The sequence below is a fragment of the Cavia porcellus genome, unplaced genomic scaffold (genome assembly GCF_034190915.1).
Source record: "Cavia porcellus strain 051 isolate PalLab524CR breed Dunkin Hartley unplaced genomic scaffold, mCavPor4.1 scaffold_10, whole genome shotgun sequence".
Taxonomy (NCBI): domain Eukaryota; kingdom Metazoa; phylum Chordata; class Mammalia; order Rodentia; family Caviidae; genus Cavia; species Cavia porcellus.
The window spans coordinates 70,764,010-70,788,136 of NW_026947493.1; the positions used below are offsets into that span (position 1 = coordinate 70,764,010).

At 37.1% G+C, this 24,127-nt stretch overlaps 1 protein-coding gene across 4 annotated transcripts in view; it reads left to right on the forward strand.

Annotated features, from left to right (window-relative positions):
* The window catches only part of Mtdh (metadherin), a 55,110-nt gene that overhangs the window by 26,295 nt on the left and 4,688 nt on the right, over positions 1-24,127 (forward strand). Inside the window, exons 4-11 of one of the 4 annotated variants that reach the window (XM_013143986.3) lie at positions 3-179; positions 1,526-1,591; positions 2,758-2,997; positions 5,886-5,975; positions 8,785-8,883; positions 14,938-15,062; positions 18,150-18,257; positions 22,381-22,521. In XM_013143986.3, the coding sequence (XP_012999440.1) occupies positions 3-179; positions 1,526-1,591; positions 2,758-2,997; positions 5,886-5,975; positions 8,785-8,883; positions 14,938-15,062; positions 18,150-18,257; positions 22,381-22,521 (1,046 nt within the window). The remainder of the gene's footprint in view (positions 1-2; positions 180-1,525; positions 1,592-2,757; positions 2,998-5,885; positions 5,976-8,784; positions 8,884-14,937; positions 15,063-18,149; positions 18,258-22,380; positions 22,522-24,127) is intronic. The other 3 variants (XM_003479895.5, XM_013143988.3, XM_013143987.3) reach the window with 3 other exon arrangements.

Below are 24,127 nucleotides of genomic sequence, written 5' to 3' on the forward strand. Positions count from 1 at the left end.
AGGAGCCTGGGAAACTAAAATTAGTCACAGAGAGAAACGACAACAGCGTAAACGTGATAAGGTGCTGACTGATTCTGGTTCATTGGATTCAACTATCTCTGGGATAGAAAATACCATCACAGTTACCACCGAGCAACTTACAACTGCATCTTTTCCTGTTGGTTCCAAGAAGAATAAAGGTATATTAGTGGAGCATAAGAGCGGTACATCAAATCAGACCTTTAAACGAGATGTACAAAATATAATGTCAGAATCTTTGAACTGCTAACATTATGCTGATATACCCTTCATGAGAGTGTTGTGAACCATGTTTTGGTTGAACTAATACCAGCAGAGTTAATTGATACGTATTGCCTAATGAATGGCTTATTAAGTTAAAAGTTGCCTTTCTGCATTGAGTCACATGAAAAAATGATGTTTCTTTTCCTTGTGTATATTGCTTTGCCTCAAGCCCCTTGCATCTCCATTTCTTACAGTGGCTAAAATATTTACTAAATAGAATTATTTATCACCATTCTGCATGTTGGATGCTTTCATTCCAGAATAAAACAAGCATGTTCTGGTTAGTGCAGGGGCCATCTGGATTATCACCCGCAGCTTTTATAGAGATTTGATAAAGCCAGACCAGAACTTCAAAAGTTATCAAGCTGTTTTTCCTCCTGTGCGTCATATGTCACACTACCTAGTGTTGGTGGCCTCTTGGTAGCAGTTTACATTGCCATCATTGTACCCCAGACACCCCAGTCTGCAGAGTGATGCTGTTTGACTTGTTTCAGAGTATTGGCTTATCTTCCTTTGTCTTTGTTAATGACCCTTCTCATCTCTCCATCCCTCAGCTGTTTCCAGACCACCTTTATAGCCTTGTTACTTTTTTCTCTTTTGTTTTGTAACTTGGAGTTTATTGCCATCGTACACCAATGATCTTTACCCATTCTCTTTCTCTGTCATGGATCAGCTGTGCATTAGTGTTTTTGCTGTCTTGTGCATGCCTTCCTTGCTTGCACAATCCTGTTTCATGCTTTCTTTTTAATGCATTGTGATCATTATGCTTTTTGGGATCAGAGAAATAGTATTTTTGAGTTGGGATACTTTTTCTCACCTCTTGCCGTATTTCCTAAATTGTAGTCCCAAATACTGGCAGAGTTCTTAAGTTGATGTGTTTGCTTCCAGGATTGTTGAAAAGGCAGCTGGTATTGTTGAGTGGTGGCAAAGTTGAATCCAATTTCAGAGCCTAATTCTCCACTTCCTACTTAAAAAGCCTTGATAGTCATTGCAGAATAACTAACCCTATTTATACTTGGGCAATTTTACATGTTAGTTGTCTAAGAATATGGTAACTAGAGAACTGAGTTCCTTTATGAATACATGATATGTGTTATAAAATTAACTTTTTTCAGTGTAAGATTTTGGCACTTGAAGGGGCAGTTTATTATAGATAATAAGTAAAAAGTTGTATATTACTCCTAATTTAATGTGCATAGTGGCCTGTTTAGTATTAAATAAATTTTATTTCTATTTTAACCAGGTGATTCTCATCTAAATGTTCAAGTTAGCAACTTTAAGTCTGGAAAAGGAGAGTCTACACTTCAGGGTGAGAGAAAATTACATGTAACTTAAAATTGAAGGCCCATCAAAGTAGAAACTTATACACGTCTCTTTCCTCACATGAATGACACAGAAGGAAAGCAAAAGGTTTAAAATCGATTTTTAATAACTAAAACAACCACAATTCAGAGATTTTGCAAAGTAAATAATAGGAAAATCACTCTTGCTTCACAGTATGTTCTAGCTGTATATGAAAACTTCCAGTAATAGTTTCTGTACAATTTTGGTTTTTGTTTATGTCACTTAAGCCAATAGACAGGTGTCTTTGTTGGGTATGAGTCTAAAATAGGGATATTGGGGGTAAAACACTTCACCTTTGTATATAAAGAAAAAGTTTTAGTTCTTAAATGTTTAAATTACTGCCTTAACAATATCAAATATTTTGTAATAAAAGGACTATAATCTAATTATTTGGATCTTCACAAATAGAAAGTACAGTTACTCAGTTAAAGTGATTAAATATAGTGACATATAGCTGACCTGAAGATATTAAGTGTTACAGAAAAACAAATTTATAAAAATAAGCACCTTCTCATTTCAGGCTTGTTCTTAACCACTGTCAGCTTCCTTTACACTCTTGATATTGGATCCTGGCTATACATTACAGTCATCTGAGGAGTCCCTGCCTCAAAAAACTCCAGAGGCACATACATACATGTATAAGAAGATGCACGATATTCACAGTCACATACATACATCTGGTGTCCTGGCTGAGGCTCCAGAGTCTGTGTTAAGGAATTTCTCAGTTGATTTTAATGTGCAGCCAGGTTGTAGAGTCACCGCCTTATGAATAGTATACAAACTGTGTAAAGAAAGAACATATAACTAAAGAGAAGTCTTCCTCTCTTAGTGGGTGAGTATTCTGAGTATACTAGAATTATGCTTCATTTTCCTGTCTGCTTTGTTGTACTTCTTGGAGCCGATCATCCTACCGTGAAAGGCATCATCAGTATATATGTTATGCCTAGGCCCTCTATTAATTTTTAAGTTAGAAGGGAACCATGGTGATCATGGCACTTCAAAATTTATTTTGATCTATAAAACTTAAGCTATTTAAAGGATATTAATGGAAAAAAAGATGATGCATTTAAACCAAGCAAGTGTAGAAACCTGAAACTATCCCATTTTTAATTTTTCTTTTCTTTTTTTAAGTTTCCTCAGGATTGAATGAAAACCTTACTGTCAATGGAGGAGGCTGGAATGAAAAGCCTGTGAAACTCTCCTCACAGATGAGTGCAGGTGAGGAGAAGTGGAACTCTGTTCCACCTGCTACTACTGCAGGCAAGAGAAAAGCAGAGCCCTCTGCTTGGACCCAAGACACCAGTGACACAAACTTGAATGGGAGAGACTGGGGCAGGAACTGGAGTGACCGCTCCATATTTTCTGGCATCGGTAAGAACTGTTAGAAATTTCTTTAAGTTCGTGAAAGTTGCTAATCAGCTATGTTTTTCAGTTTTTCAAGAATGGAAAAAATGCATCAAAAGAAAATTTAATCATGATGTACAGAAGCAATAATTAACTCACCTCAAATTGTTTAGGAGAAGCAAAGTGAGGAACTGAAGTGAATAGTATTTACCCCTTTACTCTTTATGTCATGTTTTCCCATAAGGTATCACATTTAACTGGCAATGTAGCTAGCTGGTATAAATGTATTCTTAATGGTGCGTTGATACCTGTGTGAGTGGACTTTTGGTTAATTTCAGTACTGTTGGGCCTAAATAAAAATAGTCCCTATTTATAATAAATTTCCTCCCGATTCTGTGGGGTTTTTTTGTGTGTGATTTTGTTTTGTCTTTGAGAAAGGGTCTTGATGTACTTCAGGCTGGCCTCAAAGTCATGGCAATCTTCCCTATTGTTGGGATTATAGGTGTGGGCCATCATGCCTGGCTCTCCTGGATTTTAATAATAAAGTCCAGTTTTTGAGAAGTGTATTTCTTCTATAGTTACTAAGTTTAAAACAACTTAATTTTCAGTGTGTGGGTATGTTATCATAGAAAAGAAACTCATGTTTTGTATGGAGAATTGCAGAAAGGAGAAAGCCCCCACTGTTGCCATATCACTCCAGTAACAATGACTGTTTATTTTTATTTCTTTATGATCTTCTCCCTGTGTATGATTTTTATCTTTGACATAATTCAAATTAAATATGTATTTCTATTTTTCTTTTGCAACCCCTCAACTTTGTAGCAGGCATTTTCCTTGCTCTTTGAAAGTGTTTTTATTTAATGGCCCTATGATGTATTTTTTCTTGCTTTTTTTCCTATAAGTATTGTGTAACATAGTTTACGTAACTGTTCCTATATTATGGAAGGATAATTTTTCCCCCAAATATGTTAGATAAGGTTACATCGGATATGTCAGTATCAGTTTCTTGAAGTGATTCAAGTTAAAGATGATATAAATGTTTACAACACTCTATTACATGTTATCACAGTGTTTTCTAAAAGTCATTCTCATGCTCTCAAGGTTTGTTTAAGTGCCCATTTGTCACTGGTGGAAGTAGTCATTTTTTTCTTTCCTTTTTGTTTTATTTTTCTAATTTAATAAATAAAAATATATAAATTGTTGTGGTTAGCTTTTTTAAATCACTAATGATAGTGAATATTTTTCCACAGCTTTATCCTTTGTCTCTTTTATGAATTATCTGCTCATATTCTTTTCCATTCGTCAAATAACTTGTTTTATTTTTAATTAAATTTAATTTCTTGTCCCTTCTGTATAGTTTTTTTTGTTACGCGAATGGCAGGTAGTTTTTGGTAGTTTGCTTTACCTTGAGAAGTAGGTGCTGGAAAGCTTTTAGTTGGTAAGTAGAAAAAATTTCTTTGCTGTTAGCTTTTTCTTCTGTCACTTTTTAAAAGCTAAAACTCTCACAAAGCAAACTTTAGATTATTTATTAATATTGTTCTTAAGATTGCTTTCCTTGGGCCAGGGATTTAGCTCAGTGGTGTTAAGTGCCTGACTGGCAAGTGCGAGGTCGTGAGTGTGATCCCTGGTACCAAAAAAAAAGATTGCTCTTCTCTCCTTCCCATTCATGCCATGTATAAAAATTGTCTAGAAATCCCAAATTTTGTTTTAAAAGACATTCTGTAAACTTCCACCCTCATTTTCAATAGAGTTGAAAGCACACATTTCTAAGCTAAAAACATCACTTCATATTTAATAAAAGAAATGATGAAGTTCTATAAAGTAATGTTAGGAACTATGACCTTTTGGGATACTCGTAATTTACTTTTATAAGTATGTGTAGCATTTCATAATAGGATACAGATTAGGTGATCCTTGCTTAGTGTTGCTACAGCTAAAATTAAGTAAATTAGATTTCCTCCCTAGACATTTGTTGACATTAAGAGGGAACTCTTTCAAATTAGATCTTCAGTGGTTTAGAAGAGTAAAAGGTGTGTCTAGTCACCTGGAGTTATGTTTCCTCGAAATGCAGTCAAATGTCACATAATGACAGGAATAATTTCTAAAATTATTAACAATTAAACAATTTCATGGTTTTGTGAACATCATAGCATATACTTAAACTAAGACAGCTACAATGTTGCTAGATAGTAAAATCTTACAAGATCACATATACATGTGGTCTGCCATTGACCAGTGTGTCATTTTGTAGTACATATATAATCAAATATAAGAAAGCATCTTGAAAGCACTGAGAAGATCACATGGTATAAATGAATGAGCATGGACTAGTTCAGTCAGACCTATTAGGCATGAACAGAATAGCTGTTCCAGCCTTCATGAACATTTTGTTAGGTTTTGTTTTGTTTTGGTTGATTGGAATTGCACTCACAACCTCATATTTACCAAGCAGGCGTTTATGCCACTGAGCTAAATCCCCAGCCCTCTGTTAGTTATTTTTAACCTATATGTTATGTTTAAGAATTGGTTATAATCAGTGGTTAAGTAAGAATTGGTTATAATCAATGTCAAGGCCTGACCCAAACCAATTGCTTAATTATAGACAGCGAAGTAGTTTGGTATTATGGAAAGAGCACTTTGAAAATTAACTCGGTTCCGGTTGTGCTGCTCAGCCATTTTCCGCTCTGACAGTGTCTAGAAGAATTGGCATAGGAATAGAGTAGTAGTTGGTGTAAGGGACCTGAGCACATGAGAGACACTTAGGAAATAGTAGCTATTGCTACTGTTATATAATATTACTGATTCTAATTTCTAAGGTTATCTTTAAGTACTGTTATCATAGTTTTAAGTCTGTACTTATCTTTCAAGTGTCATTGCAAATTGAAGGTTCCAAGTGACGTTCTTTATTTTAACAGCTGCTTGGTCTAGTGTGGATAGGGGAATGAATACCTCTGAACAGAATTCTGCTTCTTTTGCATCTCTCACACTTAACTCTGCTGTTTCTGGTATGTGAAAATAGTCTTTCGTTTAGTTAACAAAAAAATTTTCTGTTTAAATTAATTTTACCACTTGTTACTTGAAAAATGATCAGTACCAAGTACTGCTATCAACATAAATAATACATAAAATACCAGAGACCCTTAAAGGGGGTGAGGGAGGGAAAGACCTAAGTCCTTCTGTGTAAATGGCTTAGATCCTTTCCCCAGATGAGGGAGGCAGACTCTGGCCTGATGTCACTCACAGTGCATTAGCACACAGACGAGCGATGTGGACGGCTTTCCTTTTAGGTCAGGATCATTCTCTGCTGTTACTAGTATACTCCTGCCATAGCTCGGGTAACAGTTAGGCTTTTTATTTCTGCTTACTTTTATTCATCATGAGTTTATAACTAACGTCCCCCACATAATAGTACTTTGAATATGTCAATTTAGAATATACACTATTAAGGCTGGACATGGTGGCACATTCCTGTAATCCCAACAGTTAAGAGGCCAAGGCAGGAGGAACGCTGCTAGTTCGAGGTCAGTCTGGGCTATGACATGAGTTCAAGGCCAGCCTGAACTTCATTGTGAAACCCTATCTCTAGAAAAAAAAAGAATATACACTATTAGTTGGGTGTGATGGCTCATGCCTGTAATCCCAGCACTTGGTGGAGTTGAGTCAGGAGGATCCCTTTGAGTTCAGAGCCAGCCTAGGCTGTATAAGCAAGTTCAAGGTCAGCCTGAACTACATAGTGAGACCCTGCCTTAAAAAATACATACAGGGGCTGGGAATTTAGCTCAGCGGCATAAGCACCTGCCTTGCAAGCAAGCAGTCGTGAGTTCGATCCCCGGTACTGATAAAAAGGAAAGAAACAAAAAATAAATAAATAAATAACATACAATACACTATTATTACTCAAGACCAAAATGTAAAATAGAAGGAAAATGTTCAAATGGAGAGGGGGAAAAGAAGGGAAAAGTAAAAAAGAGAGAGAAAATGGAATCAAAGCTTTTGTAAATGGGGAGGAAAGAAGGGGTTGAAGGGAGGAGGGTAGGGGTCTGGGAGGAAACAAGTTATACAAGTACAAATTCTCAATGATGAATGTGATCGTTACATGTACCTAAAATGTACCAAAAAAATCTGATTGAGAAAAAAGAATAAATACTGTTAAAGAACTGTCAATTCAGCATTATTTACATAAATGTAGGAGATCCTAGTTTGCAGTGCTTGGTTACGTTGGAATTGATGGCTCATTTAATAATTGTTTCCCACAGTATCTGGTATCACTCACCTAGAACAAGGGTCGGCAGACTTTCATGTACACATTTGAGGCTTTGTGGGCCATACTGTCCTTTGCAGCTGCTAAACTACTGTGGTAACAGAAAAGCAACTAGAAATAACATATGAGCACATAGTTGTGTCAGATTCTGAAATATTATTATTTTTGATTTTTTTTTTTTCTTTAAAGGGCAGATTTATTTGACTTGCAGTGATTTCCCCACGACCACAACCATTTAAGTGTCAAAACTGTTCTTGACTCATAGACTGTATAAAAAACAGGATAGTTGAATTTGACCACCAGGTCATGGTTTGCCCGCAGCCCCCTTAGAATACATTTCCTTCCATTCCACTGGTGGCATCTGATTGTTTCCCCCTTTCAGTGACTTTGTGCAACATAGATGCTGTTCTCTTTGTACACTGAAACACAGCAACATGGCTAAAGTAGCAGCAAGGTGACAAAGTGCTTATAAACAGGTGTTATACTAAATATGCACTACTTTCATAGGTTGATGGTTACATTTTATATGAATGTATGTAACTGTTTTGAATATGTGCCAGGCAGTTACCATATTAGTGTAATGCTAGTAAGACCATCTATAACCAAATGGAAATTCTTACATGAGTGAGTACTCTGAGGGGAAGAAACAATGGGATGTTAGTCTGTTATACTAACCGGGAGTCTTCCCTTCTTAACCATTTCAGTGGCTTGGAAGCCAAAATGAGTATTAAAGTTGTCTGCCTACTCTCACATGGAAATTCTGATTCTGAAAGTTTAGGGTGTCCTTGTGCCTGATAGACAATCACTGCTGTCATTTGTACTCTGAAATGAAGATGATACTGCTGTAGAGAAAGGAGTTTCAGGCCTAGCCTTCATTATACAGCACCCCCCAAAACTATGTGCAAGCTTCTGTGTGATGCCTGGCTATTTGACTACCATAGTGTTTGTTGCATTTCTAAAAAGCCTACTCGTCTCCCACACCCCCCAAAAAGACGAAACTTGAAAGATTATGTTCCCTTCAGTATTCCAGAATTTTCTGGACTTTTCTTGTCTCTGTTCTCTGGCTCACCCATCTAGACGATCATCAGTCTGTTTCTTTAACTTCCCTTGTCCAGGAAAGCTCTCACTAACTCAGACATTGTCTAGTTCTGTCTGAGGGCCTTATGGATAGAGGCATAGCCCAAAACATTTAGAGTTAATGCCAGTAGCCGCATTTCGTTTGTGCTTTACTGCTTGCTATTAAGAAGGAAAGTAATTTCATTTTGACTTCTTGAAATTGGTTAGATAATTGTTTGACATGTATATTACAAACAGACAGGATCTACTGGACTGCTACTAGGAACAAGCCTCTTCTGATCTGAAGCAGACCTGATTATTGGATTTAATCTAAATTGCCCTCAATTCTACTTTTCCTTTAACTTAACTCTTTATGTCTAAGTTTTTTCTTAGGAGAAATTTAAAAATTAAGTCTCCATGTGCAAAGTATAGACGTGTTGTTATGAAACATCAGGAAATTCCATTGTTAATTTTATTGCATTCGTTTTTCATTTAAGGGTCTACCGCTGAGCCAGTTTCTCAGTCTTCCACCTCAGATTGTCAGTGGGATGTTAGCCGTAATCAGCCCTATATCGATGATGAATGGTCTGGGTTAAGTATGTGCTTTTAAAAATTATCAGTTTTTTTTTTCCAGAATTTTCTTCTAGTGCCCTAAATTCATGCTTTATGTTTTAATCCTAATTTTTCACTTTTATAAAGATCATACTAATATAATTTAATATCAAATGTACTACTTGAAATCTGATTATTGAATACCTGTAGAATTAAAATTAAATTTTCATAATGATTGAAACGGTGTTTAAACATGATGTTTTCTTTAGTTGTTCTGTAGTATTTCTTTTTTTTTTTTTTCCTTAACAAGTGGTATGTTGTGATTCTGGTACAAAAAAAGAGACTAGAATACAAAGAGAATGGCTTTGGATTTATGAAGTGCACGTGTTTTTGTGGTAACAGAGTACAGGAAAAGGTAAAGGCAAGAGTCATTAAAGAAAAAGGGAAAAAAGAAACGACTTTCCTGTTCAGAAAGTATTTCATATAAAAATAAAATATTTTGAGCTGGGTGTGGTGGTACACGCCTTTAATCCCAGCCCAAGGGAGACTGAAGCAGGAGGATTGCCACAAGTTTGAGGCCAGTTTGGGCTACATAGTGAGTTCAGGGTCAGCCCGAACTATGCAGTAAGACCCTGTCTCAAAAGACAAAACCAAAACAAAGTCTTGACACTGTTTAAACCCTCATAACTCCACATTTAAGAATTTAGTTCTTTGAGTTTATCTTGTTTTGTTTTTTGTTCTCCCCGCCTCCCTCTCCCCATCTCCCTCCTTCTCCCTCTCCCTTTTCTTACCCTCCCCCTCTCCTTCTCTCTCTGTAGCATTTTTGTACTACCCTGTGGTGTTTTCCACTGTTTTGGTCTTTCTTTTAAATAAATAAATAAATAGTACACTTACCTCAGTTTGCCCAAGCCAGTACAACTACTTAAATAGTCGAGGGTGCTATTCAGGCCTTGCTAGCCTGGCTCCAGGGTTCATGCTCTGTAACCACTGCATGGTATGGGCTTGACAATGCTGCTGATCAGAAGGTAAGCTTGCGCCATAGTGGTTAAAGAACAGTAATTATAGGTTAAGGTTAGGAATAATGTAAAGGGTGATTATGGAAGGCTGTATTGTAAATTGCCCTCATTTGCAGTCTGAAAATTAGCAGATTGGGAATTAGAGGCTTAGTTTAGAAGGTAGACCTGAGTTTTGATCCTGACCTTAAAATCCTGAGTCTAGGGCCAGTAATATAGCTCAGAGGCACAGTGCCTGCATGGCAAGCACAGGGTCCTCAGTTTGATACCTGATACCAGAAAGAAAAAGGAAAGAAAATCCTGAATCTAGCATCCAGGATTGCTTGGGCTTTGTCACTTACCTTAAAATCTAAATTAATTGAGCTGTATATATTGGAACAAATAGTCTGTTGTATCTCCTTCCACAAACTGAAGATTTCTAGTGAGATATTAGATAAACATAAAACTCTCAGTAAATTACAGAGTATCATCTAAATCCAAGCTTAAGGAAGAATGGTCTGCTGTATGCAGACCAGAGTTAAGGAGTGATTATAGGAATCATTGGAGTGATTTGGGAAGCAGCAGTCAAGTATCTTGCGCTGCTGTGGTTGAGGTTAAGGAAAACCGAGCAAATAGGGCTCCAAGCTTTACTGCTGGACAGAGTAGCTCACTTTTACCTTATTGTACTAGATTCTTTAAATATCAAACAATGTGCTCAACTGCTGAAGATTTTTAAAAACATGGAGTGCAGAATTCTGTACTTAATTAATATATATCAGGAACACCGTCTTCCTCAAGTTTGTCTCTGTTGGCAGTTTTATATTCTAAATTCATTTTCTCTTAATTTTGTGTCTTGTCTTGCATTTTAGTGTGGTGGGGGCTTTCGTTTTGTTTTTTGGGGTCTTTTTTGTGGTACCAGGGATTGAACTCATGACCTTGCACTTGCCAGGCAGGTGCTTATGCCGCTGAGCTAAATCCGCAGCCCCTGTGGTGGTATTTTGATACTGAGTGGATTTTAGTTATTACTGATTTATAGGATGGGTGATTTCACTTTTGAGGTTAATCTACAAATATATTAAGTTAGCTTTAGATTTACAGTATAATGCAATATGGCTTGTGTATTCTCTGTGGTTTGAGAACTAGTGCCATTATTTGAGAAAAAGGCATTGAATTTGCCCACCTGAATATAAGGTTAAGATGCTATAGTGCAGAAGATAACTTTTTTTTTTTTTTGTCTTTTTTGAGACGGGGTCTCGCTGTGCAATTCAGGCTGGCCTTGAGCTCACTTTGTAGCCCAACCTGGTCTCTCAAACTCCTGCCTCAGCTTCCTGAGTGCTGGGATTACAGGTGTGAGCCACCACGCCCGGCCCAGAAGATAGCATTTTTAAAAATGAATGTTAATCTGTCATTATCTTGACCATAAAAAAATTAACATTATAATAACCCTTGTAAAAAGTAGGTGTTGTAGGGCTTTATTTTTGTTGGCCCATAGGAATGAATTTGTTGCAGCAGTGAGGCCAAGAACATGAAGTATTAATACAGGTTACCTGGGTTTGAATGTTATCTTAGACTTCTTAACCTTTGGCCTTATGCAAGTTGCATGATCATTCTTTGCCTCAGTTTCCTCATATGTTGAGTTCCTAGCTCCTCCTCCACTGAATTGCAAAAGTGAAATGAGCTCTACACATAAGCCATGAGAACACAGCCTCGAGTGTAGTCAGGTGCATGCTGCCATCTTTCTAGTGAATTCTAGCAGAATTAGTAACCTACTCAGTGGGTTGGTCAGCATCGTCTTGTAAACACTGAAGAGTGTTTACCAGTATATAAGTGATTTGTTTTACTTTAGCGTGGTTAGTATTGAAATAAGTTCTGACAGAAATAGCTGGCAACCAAATGAAAACTAGCAATGAGGTGTTTATACCTAACACATTAATCTACATGCAAATTAAATGGAAAGACACATCCTACCATTTTGAAAAGAAAGCCTAATGACTCTTTCATAAGACACTGGCAGCCTTATGGAAGAATTTTGAGATGAGAATTATAAACAGAGAGGACTGCTCATGTTATTCATTTCCAAGAGAAATATGGCTAAAAAGCTTATTAACATATTAGGCCACTAGTCTTAAAAATTATTCATTGAAAAGTTTTCTGTTGATGATTTTTGGTTTGAATAATTGATTTGTTATTTTAAAGTGATTTTATTTAATTCGTTTTTTAAAAAGAATCTGAAATCAGTAAACAGAAAAATCACTCTTAAGGCTTTGTCAAATCAGTATATAGTTATGCTTCTGATAATATTCTTATAGAAGTTAAACCTTACGACACTGTTTCCCAAAATTTAAGTCAATCTACACCTTTTGAAATATATTTTAACTAGGTACTTAACTAGATTTTTATACCTCACCACACCATTTTATTTTATTCAGAAAATGGGTCATATATAGTGTATTGTCTACTCAATTGCCTGGACTTTCTTTTACTTGATGGTTTCTTTTCTGACAGTCTTAAAGACATGGCTAGTGGGCAGCAATTTCATAAGTCTGGGTTTCTTACCTGTGAGGTTTAAGCAGAGCACATGACTTTTGAATCTGCTGTTTTTGTTGTTGTTTGTTGTTGTTGTTTTTTTTTTTTTTTTTTTTTTTGTACCAAGGATCGAACTTACAATCTCATGTTTCCCAGGCAGGCATTTGTGCCACTGAGCTAAATCCCTGACCCTTGAATCTTTAACAGTATGAGTACAGTAGTGAGTACTAAATAGAGTACAACAATGGTTCCTGACCTACTAAATCTTCTTTGTCCTTGTAAACATTATTGTACATTCAATATATATTACGTGTGTCTTACTGAGAGATATGTCAGAATTGTGAGAAATAAAGTTCTAATTACATATTCCTAATAGCTTGGAAATGGCCTTAATGTCATATAGTAGTTAATATTTGTTGTGCACCTACTGCATTGCTGTGAACTGTTTTATATTTACATATCCATAAAATCTTCCCAGCATCCATGAGGTTGGGATATAACCTATTAAGGTTAAGAAATTTACTTGGGCATGGTAATATATGCTTGTAATCCCAGAGTCTGGGAGATTGAAGCAGGAGGATTGCAACTTCAAGCTCAACCTGGGCAATTTACTTACTTAGCAAGACCCTGTCTCAAAAATGTTAGTGATGTAGCTCAGTGCAATGTCCCCAAGTTCATTGCCGATAAACTTCCCCACTACCACCACCAAAAAAAAGTTAAGACTTTTGATCAAAAATCACATTGTTACTAACTGTGGGGGGAATATTCAGGTATACATCTTGTGAACTGTAAGACCCATGCTCTTGACCTCTATATTAATACTATGTAATACTAACTCCAAATACCTGCTCATGGTAGTGATTTAGAAATACACAGAGTGACCTTTTTTGTAACTTATTTCACATCGTAATCATTTGCCCTGTTTGTCCTCCACTAGACTGTCAATTTGTTTATATTAGGTCTTTCCCTGTCCTCTGCTGGTTTAGCTTCGCCTTACTTCTTCCCTCTGTGATGCAGCCTATCGCTCTTCTTAATTGTCTGATAGGCTGCTCTATTTCCAGCCCTGAACTGTCTGTAGGGATACTATCTTACTGACTTTGATATTTCTAGAACCTAACTAGCTCCAATAAACAGTCTTTGCCTGATTGGGCTTTTAGGCAGGATATGGTGGTGCAGGCCTGTAATCCCACACTTGGGAGGCTGAGGCAGGAGGATTGCCATGAGGTTGAAGCCAGACTGGGCTATATAGTGAGTTCAAGGCCCGCTTGAACTACATGAAGAGATCCTGTCTCCAAAAACTCAAGTAAATAAATAAAAAAGATAACCATAACGATAAGATTCATACAAGATAAATCCTTTTAAAGACTATAATGTTAATTATATATGGTATTATCCTAAGAATAAATCAGTAGAATAGAGGAGAGTTAATAGCTAGTAGTGGGAAATGGTTGAGTTTTTGCAGTTAAATGATGCCAGGACAGAGCCAGGCATGGTACACGTCTGTAACCTAGCACTCAGGAGTCTGAAATAGGTTCACTGTGAGTTTGTGGCCAGCCTGCTCTACATAGTGAGACCTTGTCTCCCCTAAAAAAGGAAAAATAATGTTAAAGCCACTTGGAAATGAAGCCTGTCCATGATCATCTTATACCATTATCAGTAAAATCCAATCTTGGAAGAGCATATATGAGAGTGCATGATGTGTAGAGAACAGAGAAAGGAATTAACTTTGACAGCTCCTTGTTTCCAGGGTAAAGAACACATTTTTAGGATAAGTCAGTGATAGCTTCCTACAAGAAAGTAAAATTTTAGTGCCTCCTGGATGAAAGGGATTTGAATATCTGGAATTGAATTTATTTTTGAGACAAAGATACATAAAGCCCTAAAAGTGACTTAAATACTTTTGAATAATCAGATAATAGGAGCTCTGAGTAATCTGGGAAATGCAAGAATGTATAGATGAAGCATTTAAGGAAGTCATACATTATCTTATGGCCTGGTAAATTTGAAGAACCCAGTCTTGAAAAACTATAAGGATGAGGAAGGGTAACGTAAAATATCAGATTTAGGAGTATAATTTCAGTACAGCTGCTAAAGATTAATTATTTACCAGAGAAAAGATGAATTTTTAAAATGTGAGGAGTGAAATCAGAATAATATTAAAAATGTGCAGTAGGCCAGATGTTATGATACACACTTATCCCAGCATTGGGGAGGCTGAGGCAAGAGGATTATCACTGCAAGTATGAGGCCATCCTGGGCTAAAAAGTGAGTTCAAAGCCAGTCTGAAGTGTGTATGTAGTAAGACCTGTCTCAAGATTCTGCCTCAAACATACCCATAAACATACATACAATAGTGTAAAGAGTACAGATTCAAGAGAAAGAAAGAAAATGCAATTAAATGGTTAGTAGTTTTCCGGAATATCTTAAAAACTCTAATCATAAACCTAGCAGAATTTAGATAAGCTTAGGAGAAAGAAGAACAGTAATTTAAAATTACAGCTTAATTCACCATAAGGAATGGTTAGTTTTCATGTATGGTAGAAATGTTATGTAACTGATTGATTTACACTTAAATTTTAGATGGTCTATCTTCTGCTGATCCCAGCTCTGATTGGAATGCACCTGCAGAAGAGTGGGGGAATTGGGTAGATGAAGAAAGAGCTTCACTTCTGAAATCCCAGGAACCAGCTCCTGATGATGAGAAGGTAAGGGATTAGTGGATGTTCGCTGTGAAAGGCTGAGACCTTAAAAGTATCAAGACAGCAAATGGCAGTGTCAGAAACACAGTGTGGTTAGTAGGAGTGAAAAGCATCTCTAAAGGTTAGGGCTGGGGGTATGGCTCTATACACAGCATGTGCTAAGCATGTAGGAAACCCTCAGTTCAGTCTCAACAAAAGAGAGGGAAAAGAAATTGAAGCTGTATTTCAGGAATTTGAATTAGGAAGGGACAGAAGTAGTAATAACAAATAAGACTTTTAAAAAATAAGTTTGCATAGGTTAGGAAAGAGATAGTAGATGATAGCAACACGTACCAGGAAGGATTATGTGGAGGGAGTTTTGTGATTAACAGTAGGAGAGATTTTAGTGCAAGGTTCGCAGACTTGTTGAAAGGAGCCATATAGTATGATGCAGCCATAGGTACTGTGGAAATGAGCTTTATAGAAAGTGGTGCTAAATGGAATAGCATATCCATAGACAGAAAAGTAAAGGACCTAGAATAAAGTAAAATCCTAAAATGCATGATAGAGCACACTTGACTAACAGAAGAATGTCCTGAGGGAGGCAGCAGAGGATGGAGAATACATAGGTACAAGTGATTGGGTTGGCCTTTAATACACTAGTTAGAACTTCTTTTGTGTCCATCCAATCAATTTTTCTATAAATGTATATGTATCACACTGTATCTTTTAGTAACTTGTTTGTCATTAAGCATACTTTTGAGATTCTGTTCATATCCTCCTGCCTCAGTAGGGATTACAGGTGTGCACTACCATAACCAGCTAATATTAGAATATTTATCCAAGTTTTTCTTTAGAAAACTTGATGATATGGTTGTACTTGTAATGCCAACATGCAGGAGGCTGAGGCAAGAGGATTGCCATGAGTTCGAGGCCAATCTGGGCACCATAGTGAGTTTGAAGTTAAAGGTCAGGGTGCACTGCATAGTGAGACCTTGTCTCAAACAAAAAAGATTTTTAAAATTAAAAATGCAGGGCCAGGAATTTAGCTCAGCAGCATAAGCACCTGACTGGCAAGTGTAAGGTCATGAGATGGGTCCCTGGTACCAAAAAAAATTAAATAAAAATCCAAAGTAAATTTGTCAAAATATTAACTCTGTTATATGAGTAAAAAGATGATATGGCATCGTCAGGGTGGTGGTGCACTCCTGTAATCCCAGCACTCAGGAGGCTGAGGCAGGAGGATCATTGCAAATTCAAGACCAGCCAGGGCTCCAAAGTGAGCTCAAGACTAGGCTGAACTGCATAGCAAGACCTTGTCTCAAAAAGACAAAAAAAAATGATACGGTATTGATTTCAAATTTCAATCTTATCATTAACAAAAATAGTATTTTACCATTGGGAGCTACATTTTGGGGGCGTGATTATGTTCTAATGGGCTGAAAACCAGACTGATGTATTCTCCATTGAATGCACCAGTTTGTAGTATATTTTAATTTTCGTGAGCCTACAGAACACTTCGTGGCAAAAACTGCTGTAAAAATTGCCTTCACAGTTGGCAATCAGCTTGGACTGCAAATTGCTTAGTCAATGCCAGATTTTGGGTTTTCTCTCTGTTAGTAATTCCTATAAGCTCTTCAGTTGTTCATGACATCACCAAAACCATTCTACCACTGCCATCCCGAGCAGAGAGAGAGAGAGAGCAGTTACCCAGTTCAGCTCTTGCTGTCGGAATAGGATGGGATTGTCTAGCGTCTAGATTGTCTCTCTTTAGACAGAGCAAGCGGAACGTTTTTCCAGAGTTGAACTACATAGTGTGCGTGAAGTATCATAAATGTTTAACCTACAACTTCAGTTTGCTAGGCATTTCTTTGGCCTGCAGAATGTTCTTTTCATTGACATTCCTTTTCAAATTTAGTTTTTTAAATTAAGCCCTTTATTTTCAGACACAGATTTATATCTAAGAAATAATACAGAGAATAGCACACAAAAGACAGTAAACAAAAATACAAAGATAAAAAGACTGTTCCTTTTACACAATTTCTCACAATAATAACATCTTGAAAAGAAGTACACTTATCACAACAAAGATAATGACACTGATTCAGTTCAAGACACAGAACATTTCCACCACAGGGGCATGTTGTCCTTCCTGGGCTGGATATGCAGGAATGTTACCTCTAGGTGGCATGGCAGTTGCATGTTCAGTATTTTAAGAAACTTTCAAAATATTTTCTGAAATATCCATATCTCTTTACGTGCCCTTGGACTGTGTGTGGGTGACCTTGTAAGCGCTTACAGCTGTCACTGCTTCCTTTTTCTGTTAATTATTCTGATAAGTAATCCCTCATTGAAGTTTTGATTTGAATTTTCTTAAAAGCTGTATAGTGTCTAACATTTTTCCATGTGCTGTTTGGCATGTGTTTATCTTCTTTGATGCAATGTCTGTTCATGTTTTTGTATATTTTCTAATTGAGTTTTGGAGGTTTTGTACTGTTTATTTTCAGTGTGCTTTACATACTCTACCTGCCTGTAATTGTTGGAACTGCCATATTGCAAATATTTTCTTCCACTATACAACTTGTCAGTTCATTCTCTTAGCACGGTCAAATTAAATTTTAGTCCAGGTAGCTTTGCATTTTCTGCTCCATATTAAAACAAAATTATCTGTTTTGTGAGTATTTAAAACACAAAAGTTTACACAGCTCTCTAATTGTAGTGAGTAATAAAAAAATGCTAAAAGGAGTCTGTTGTAGACAGTAGAATAAAGGTCTATATGCTTCATTACTTTTTGAGACAGGGTTTCACCATGCAGTTCAGGCTGGCCTCAGACTCACAGCGATCCTCCTACCTTAGCTTCTTAAATACTGGGATTACAGGAATGTGCTACCATGCCTGGCCTTCGTTACATTTTTAATTTTCATTTTTTATTGGCTTCATCACTCATATTATTCATTGCTTTATTACATTTTCATTTTTTATTGGCTTTATTCCTCATTACTAATTCTTAGACTTGAGAAGATAAAGACTGAACATAGTGAAATTATTTCATAATTTCTGAATAATAGAAATTTAGCCAGTTAATTCACTTAGTATGTTTGCTTTTATTGTCAGGTTTCAGATGATGATAAAGAAAAGGGAGAAGGAGCTAATACAACTGGGAAATCTAAAAAGAAAAAGAAGAAAAAGAAGAAGCAAGGTGAAGATACCTCTGTTGCACAGGTAAAATACCAAGGTAGTGTTCATTACACACCTGCTGAAAATATGAAAGATGATAATAGATACTAAGAATGTGTGGCAATAAATGAGAGATTACGACATCAGATTTAATTGAAAAGCATTTGGTTGTTTTGTTTTGCCCATTTGGTAGTGGGGATCGAATTCACAACCTTGGACTTTTGGTTGTGTTGCTTTGTGGCGTTGTGTCTCGTTTTGAGACAGGGTCCCACTGTATAGTTCAGGCTGGCCTAGAATGCACATGTGGCCCAGGCTGGCCTCAAACTCACAGTGAGTTTGCTGCCTCAGCCTCCCCAGTGCTAGGATTACAGGCATGCACCACCACACTTAGCTGAAAAGCATTTGAAAAATTACATTTAAAAATGCATGGTGGCACACTCTTATAATCCCAGCACTCAAGAGGCTGGGGAAAGGAGGATATTTGCAAATTTGAGACCAGCCTGGGCTACAAAGTGAGCCCAAAGCCAGCCTGAACCACATAGCAAGACCCTGTCTCAAAAAGACGAAGAAGAAAAAAATTAATACATGATAGTATAATAAAATTCATTGATTTTTAAACTGCATCAGAGATGTAGCTATTCAAAAATCAGAAGTACTTTGATACATTTTTATTATAGAATGGTGAAATGGAAAAGTTACATTGTGTACATATGAAATGGAAACTGGAAGGTAACATTTGACACAGTAGAAAAATCATGTGGCCAAGTGGTGGTGCATGCTGTAGTCCTGGCACCCAGAAGACTGAGGCAGCAGAAGCGCTTTAAGTTCAAGGCCACCCTGAGCTACATAGCAGGACCCTATCTCAAAAAACAAGAAAACTGTGTGATAAGAGGTCGAAGAGTCTACTTGACCCTTGAGTTTAGTGGTTATTTAATATTTTTCCCTACATTTTTGGCTCTTAACCATCTCAAAATATCTTTATATAACTCCTACCTCCCCTGGCCCCATACTAAAAATCTGAACTTAGGACATGGATTGCGCTTGCGAGGCAGGTGCATATGCTGCTGAGCTATATCGCCAGCCCTGTTTGCTTTGATCTCTGAAGATGACAAATTTTTAAATTTTCAATATAAATGAAATCAAAGATATTTTATTATAACTAATGAATTTTTTTAGCAATATTGGGGATTGAATTCATAGCCTTCATGCTCAGCTGCATCCCCAGTGGGCGTACACATGTGCACATACATCCCCATGTTCATGGTGTATGGGTGTGATAAAGTCTCACTGTGTTGCCCAGACTCAAATTTCTGATCTCGCCTCAGCTTCCAAGTTCTGTAATTATAGGCAGGTGCCCTGTGTCCACTTTGTTGTGGGGGTTCTCTTTTTGTTTGCTTGGTTTTTTTCCCCCCATATTAAAAATGAAGGGGAAAAAAGACAAAAAAATACATAAATAAAAAGTTTTTTTTAAATGGGTAGGCATTATGATTAACAGGGCTAAGGCTAGTATATACAAAAAACTGAAACTACTATAATAGACAGTTTGTCTTATCAGTTGGAACTGGCCAATAAATAAAGAGTAACACTATCAGAAATCTATTTTAAGACTGGGTGGTAGCACACACCTATAATCCCAGCACTCAGGAGGATCGTTAATGAGCTCAAGACCAGCCTGAACTGCATAGTGACACCCTGTCTTAAAAAGACAAAAAAAGAAACCCATTTGTCCAAGTTTTTCTTAAATTTCTGTGAGTTAAACTAGTGACTGTTATTCATACTTGTTATTAATGCTATGTTTGGATTTTTAATTAGAGTTTTTTTAAAAAGTTATATAGATGTATTTTGATTGATAGAGGTCATTAACATGTTGAAGCTTCTTTGGTACATATTAGGTGTACCTAATCCAAAAATCCAAAGTTTTTTGAACACTGCCGTCTACTCAGATATTCCAAAATCCAAAACTTCAAAATCTGAATAATTTCTAGTCCCCAGCAATTGAGACAGTGAATACTCAGGACTTGGGATGTAGCCCAGTGGTCGTGTGCTTTCCTAGGGTGCTCAAGGCCTGGGTTGAACCCTCAAGAAGCAGGATGGGAGAGGGTTTCACATCAGGTGAGGAATACTCACTGTTTATGTTGATAACCCTTTCTAAAATGATTCCTTACACAGTGCATAAAGTATTCTAAGCTTGGAATCTGATCTGAACCAGACTCATGCTACCACTTAACTTTTTTATTGTTCGTTTTTTTATTTTGCACGAATTGCTTAACTGCCTAGGTTATTTTAAGAATTATACTAGAGGCAGGCATGGTGGTGATTGCCGCAAGCTCAAGGCCAGCCTGAACTCCATAGTGAGTTCAAGGCAGCCTGAACTTTGTGCCTAACAAGACCCTGTCTCAAAACACAAAATAAAACAAAAAAAGAATTAAAAATTCAACACAGTATACCAAATAGTATCCTATTCATAAAGGTTGGAATTTGGAATAAGTTAGTGTTAGTTGTTGGTATGTGGTTAGTGAGGTTCTTCCAAGTTCCATTTAGGATGGTTATAAAATGATGTCTTCTGGGGTGGGAATTTAGCTCAGCAGCCTAAGTGCCTGCCTTGCAAAAGGTGCAATCGTGAGTTTGATCCCAGTACCAAAAAAAAAAATGTATTTAACTATGATGTCTTCTGATAATTTTATAAGATTGCAAGCCTTCCTGGGGATATAGCTCAGTGGCATAGCACCTGCCTGGCAAGCATGAGATCCTGAGTTTCATTTCTGGTACCAAAAAAAAAGATTGCAAGCCTTAATATGTATTCACAGCTGCCTACCTAGTGAGCTTATATTCACATCAGTTTTTTTTTGTTTTTTTGTTTTTTTTTTTTTGGTACTGGGGATCGAACTCACTACCTTGTACTTGCCAGGCAAGTGCTTGTGCCACTGAGTTAAATCCCTGGGCCCTCACATCAGATTTTCAATTACCGTTTACCAGCCCACAACTATCCTGTACAAGTTTGATACAGTAGCAGTGTTTGATGAAAGCTTGTGTGATTATCATGGCCAGTTAAAAAGATAACTGTTGGAGTTTTAATTGTTCCTGTGCCTTACACATATAATAATTTTATGCAGTAATTTTGTATGTTCTTTTTCTTGTTTACAACAAAACAAATACAGTTTATACGTTTGCTAAAGAATAGTACAGTTCACAGTAATGTTCCTGTCATATTTATTGCATATACATACCTAAGCCTTATAGTGTGATTTAGAATTACTGTCTGTCTTTCTCATCACACACAACTGAAAAGAAGATAGGTGTACTTGGCTTATTCGTTGTAGAGCTTTCAGTCCATGGTCTGCTGACCCCAAGCAGAGCGGTTCGGCAGAGGAGAAAGAGTTTGTGGCAGGACAGCAGGGGAGAAGGGAGAGGGATGGACCTTTCACAAGCTCTGAGCAGCCATGCAGCCACTGCCCCACAGTCCTGTCTGTGAGCATATAGGGCTTTGGAGAATATTTGATATAAGCCATAACAATTATTTTGTTGAAACTTTGTAAAAGTATCAAAAAAAGAATGGAAACATTAAAGCTTACTAAGATACAACATTCAAATTTTGGGGGGGAAACTTGGCTGGGGATTTAGCTCAGCAGTTCAAGTGCTTGCCTGGTAAGTGTGAGGTCATTAGCTCGATCCCCAGTACCAAAAAAAAAAAAAAACAATGAAGTTGAGGAAAACTCAACTTGGCTCAAAAAACCAAGTGATTTATCCTTAGCTATACTATGGTACAGCCAAACTTGGAATTCTCTGTCAACAAGCATCCTTTCTACTCTCTGTATCAGCATTCTATTCCCTGGAGAATTTAAGTAAAACATCTTAGTTCAAGTATCAACTAGTTCATTGTGTACTTTTTAATAAAATAAATATGTTTTCTTTTTTTCTGTTTGAATAGGTTTAATCAGTTAGAATGGTTTCCGTGCAGTGGGGGAGAGGGGAGTGATGTTTTCTTGTTCACAGCCCTAAGGAGTTAACCTTAGAGACAAGGGCAGTGATAAATGTTCCAAACATTATTTGAACAGCTTCTGAAATGAAGTTATTTTGGGGAGACATCTTCAGGACAGCAAATAAAATGGGTTTTTGTTAGTAAAGAACAAATAGTTTTTATCATCTAATAGACTACTTTCCTTTGTAGGACACAGAAGAATTAGAGAAAGAGATTAGAGAAGAGCTTTCAGTGAATACCTCTAAAACCCGTCCAAAACAAGAAAAAACTTTTTCCTCGAAGACAATGAGCACTAGTGACCCAGCTGAAGTACTGGTCAAAAATAGCCAGGTAATTTTTAAGGAACAATACTTCTGTTGACTCAAGAATTGAACCTTAATGTTTTATTGCAGCACGATGCTAATAAGAATTTTAAATGTGCTGAGTAGACCACAAAACAACCCCAAGAAGAAGGTAAGATTCACTATCTAAATGAAGCCAGAGAAGCTGAATAACTTGCCCAGAGCCACAACACAGAGAGCTCCCTTTTCCACAGTCTGTCCTGAGGCTGCTGAGACCTACAGAAACAGCAAATGAGGAAAACATATGTAGGAAAAGAACCCAGGGCCAGTCTACCTCCTTTAAGCAGCCCTTAATATAACTGATTATAGCCAGGCATGGTGGCTCACGCTTGTAATCCCAGCACTCGGAGGCTGAGGCAAGAGGATCGTTGCGAGTTTGAGACCAGCCTGGGCTACCAAGTACGCTCAAGGCCAGCCTGAAGTTCATAGAAACACCCTGTCTCAAAAAGACAAAAATATGTATATGTATATATTTTTTTCTCACAAAATGTAACATTTGGTAACAAGTTTTTGAGTGATGCACCTTTCTATAGAAAATAGCAGTGTAGCAGAAAAGACCATTAAGCTGGGTGTTGTGATGCACTCTAGCACTCAGGAGGCTGAGAAAGGAAGATTACCCTGAACCACGTAGTAAGACCCTGGCTCATAGAAAAAGAGAGAAGGCAAAACCATTGGATGAAAAGTTTAGGCCAGTGACGGTTGAATTCTACTAAAGTTGCCAGGATCATTTATTCATTCATTTTTTAAAAAATGTATCAAGAATCTACTATATGTCTGTCACAAGCTATCGGAGGTGCTGGGATACAGCAGAGAACAACATGGGTAAAACCACCACCAGCCTTTGAGGCTTTCATATTTAGGAATACAGTTTTTGGCAAACTGAGTTATTGCTAGGTGATTTGTAAGGCTTGTACTAAAACAATTCCCATCATACATCCTGTTTGAATTTGATGTTTAAAATCGCCAAAATAAGCTCGGAAGTAAAAGAATGCAGTCTTCGTGCATTTACAGGTTTCATGATAAATAGCAAGATGTGTATAAGTCATTTTCAGACATCATCTTGAGAAGAATGTTGGAGACTTCTCTGTGACTAAATGTCAGTGAGAAAATAGGAAAAAGATTTTAAAATACCCAGTAGAGGGGTGGGGGGGTGGGGGTTAGCTCAGTGGCATAAGTGCCTGCTTGGCAAATTCGAGGTCGTGAGTTCAATCCCCAGCACAAAAAAAAAAAAAAAAAAAGAAAGAAAAACCACTAGAGCTTTTGAATGTAAAATAAACACAGGAAACATTAAGAAAAATCAAGAGCTAAGCAGTATAAATTGGGCTCAGACAGCTCAAACCAGGAGCACATGAGCTCACACTGCTTCTCTGTCATTTTTGCACTGGGCTTTGAACCATGGAGTCTGCGAAAGCAGGATTGCCTCACTTCAGAGTTAAGAGCAAGTAGTCTCAGGGAGCGCCACCAATGCAGCGACCGCCTTGCCTCACACACTCAAGATACTCCGGATGTTAGGTTTTTCTTTGTTTTGTTTTGTTTTAATATTATTAGCATTTTTTAAATTGCCTAATCTTGACATTCACCTGTGGCTCTACCCC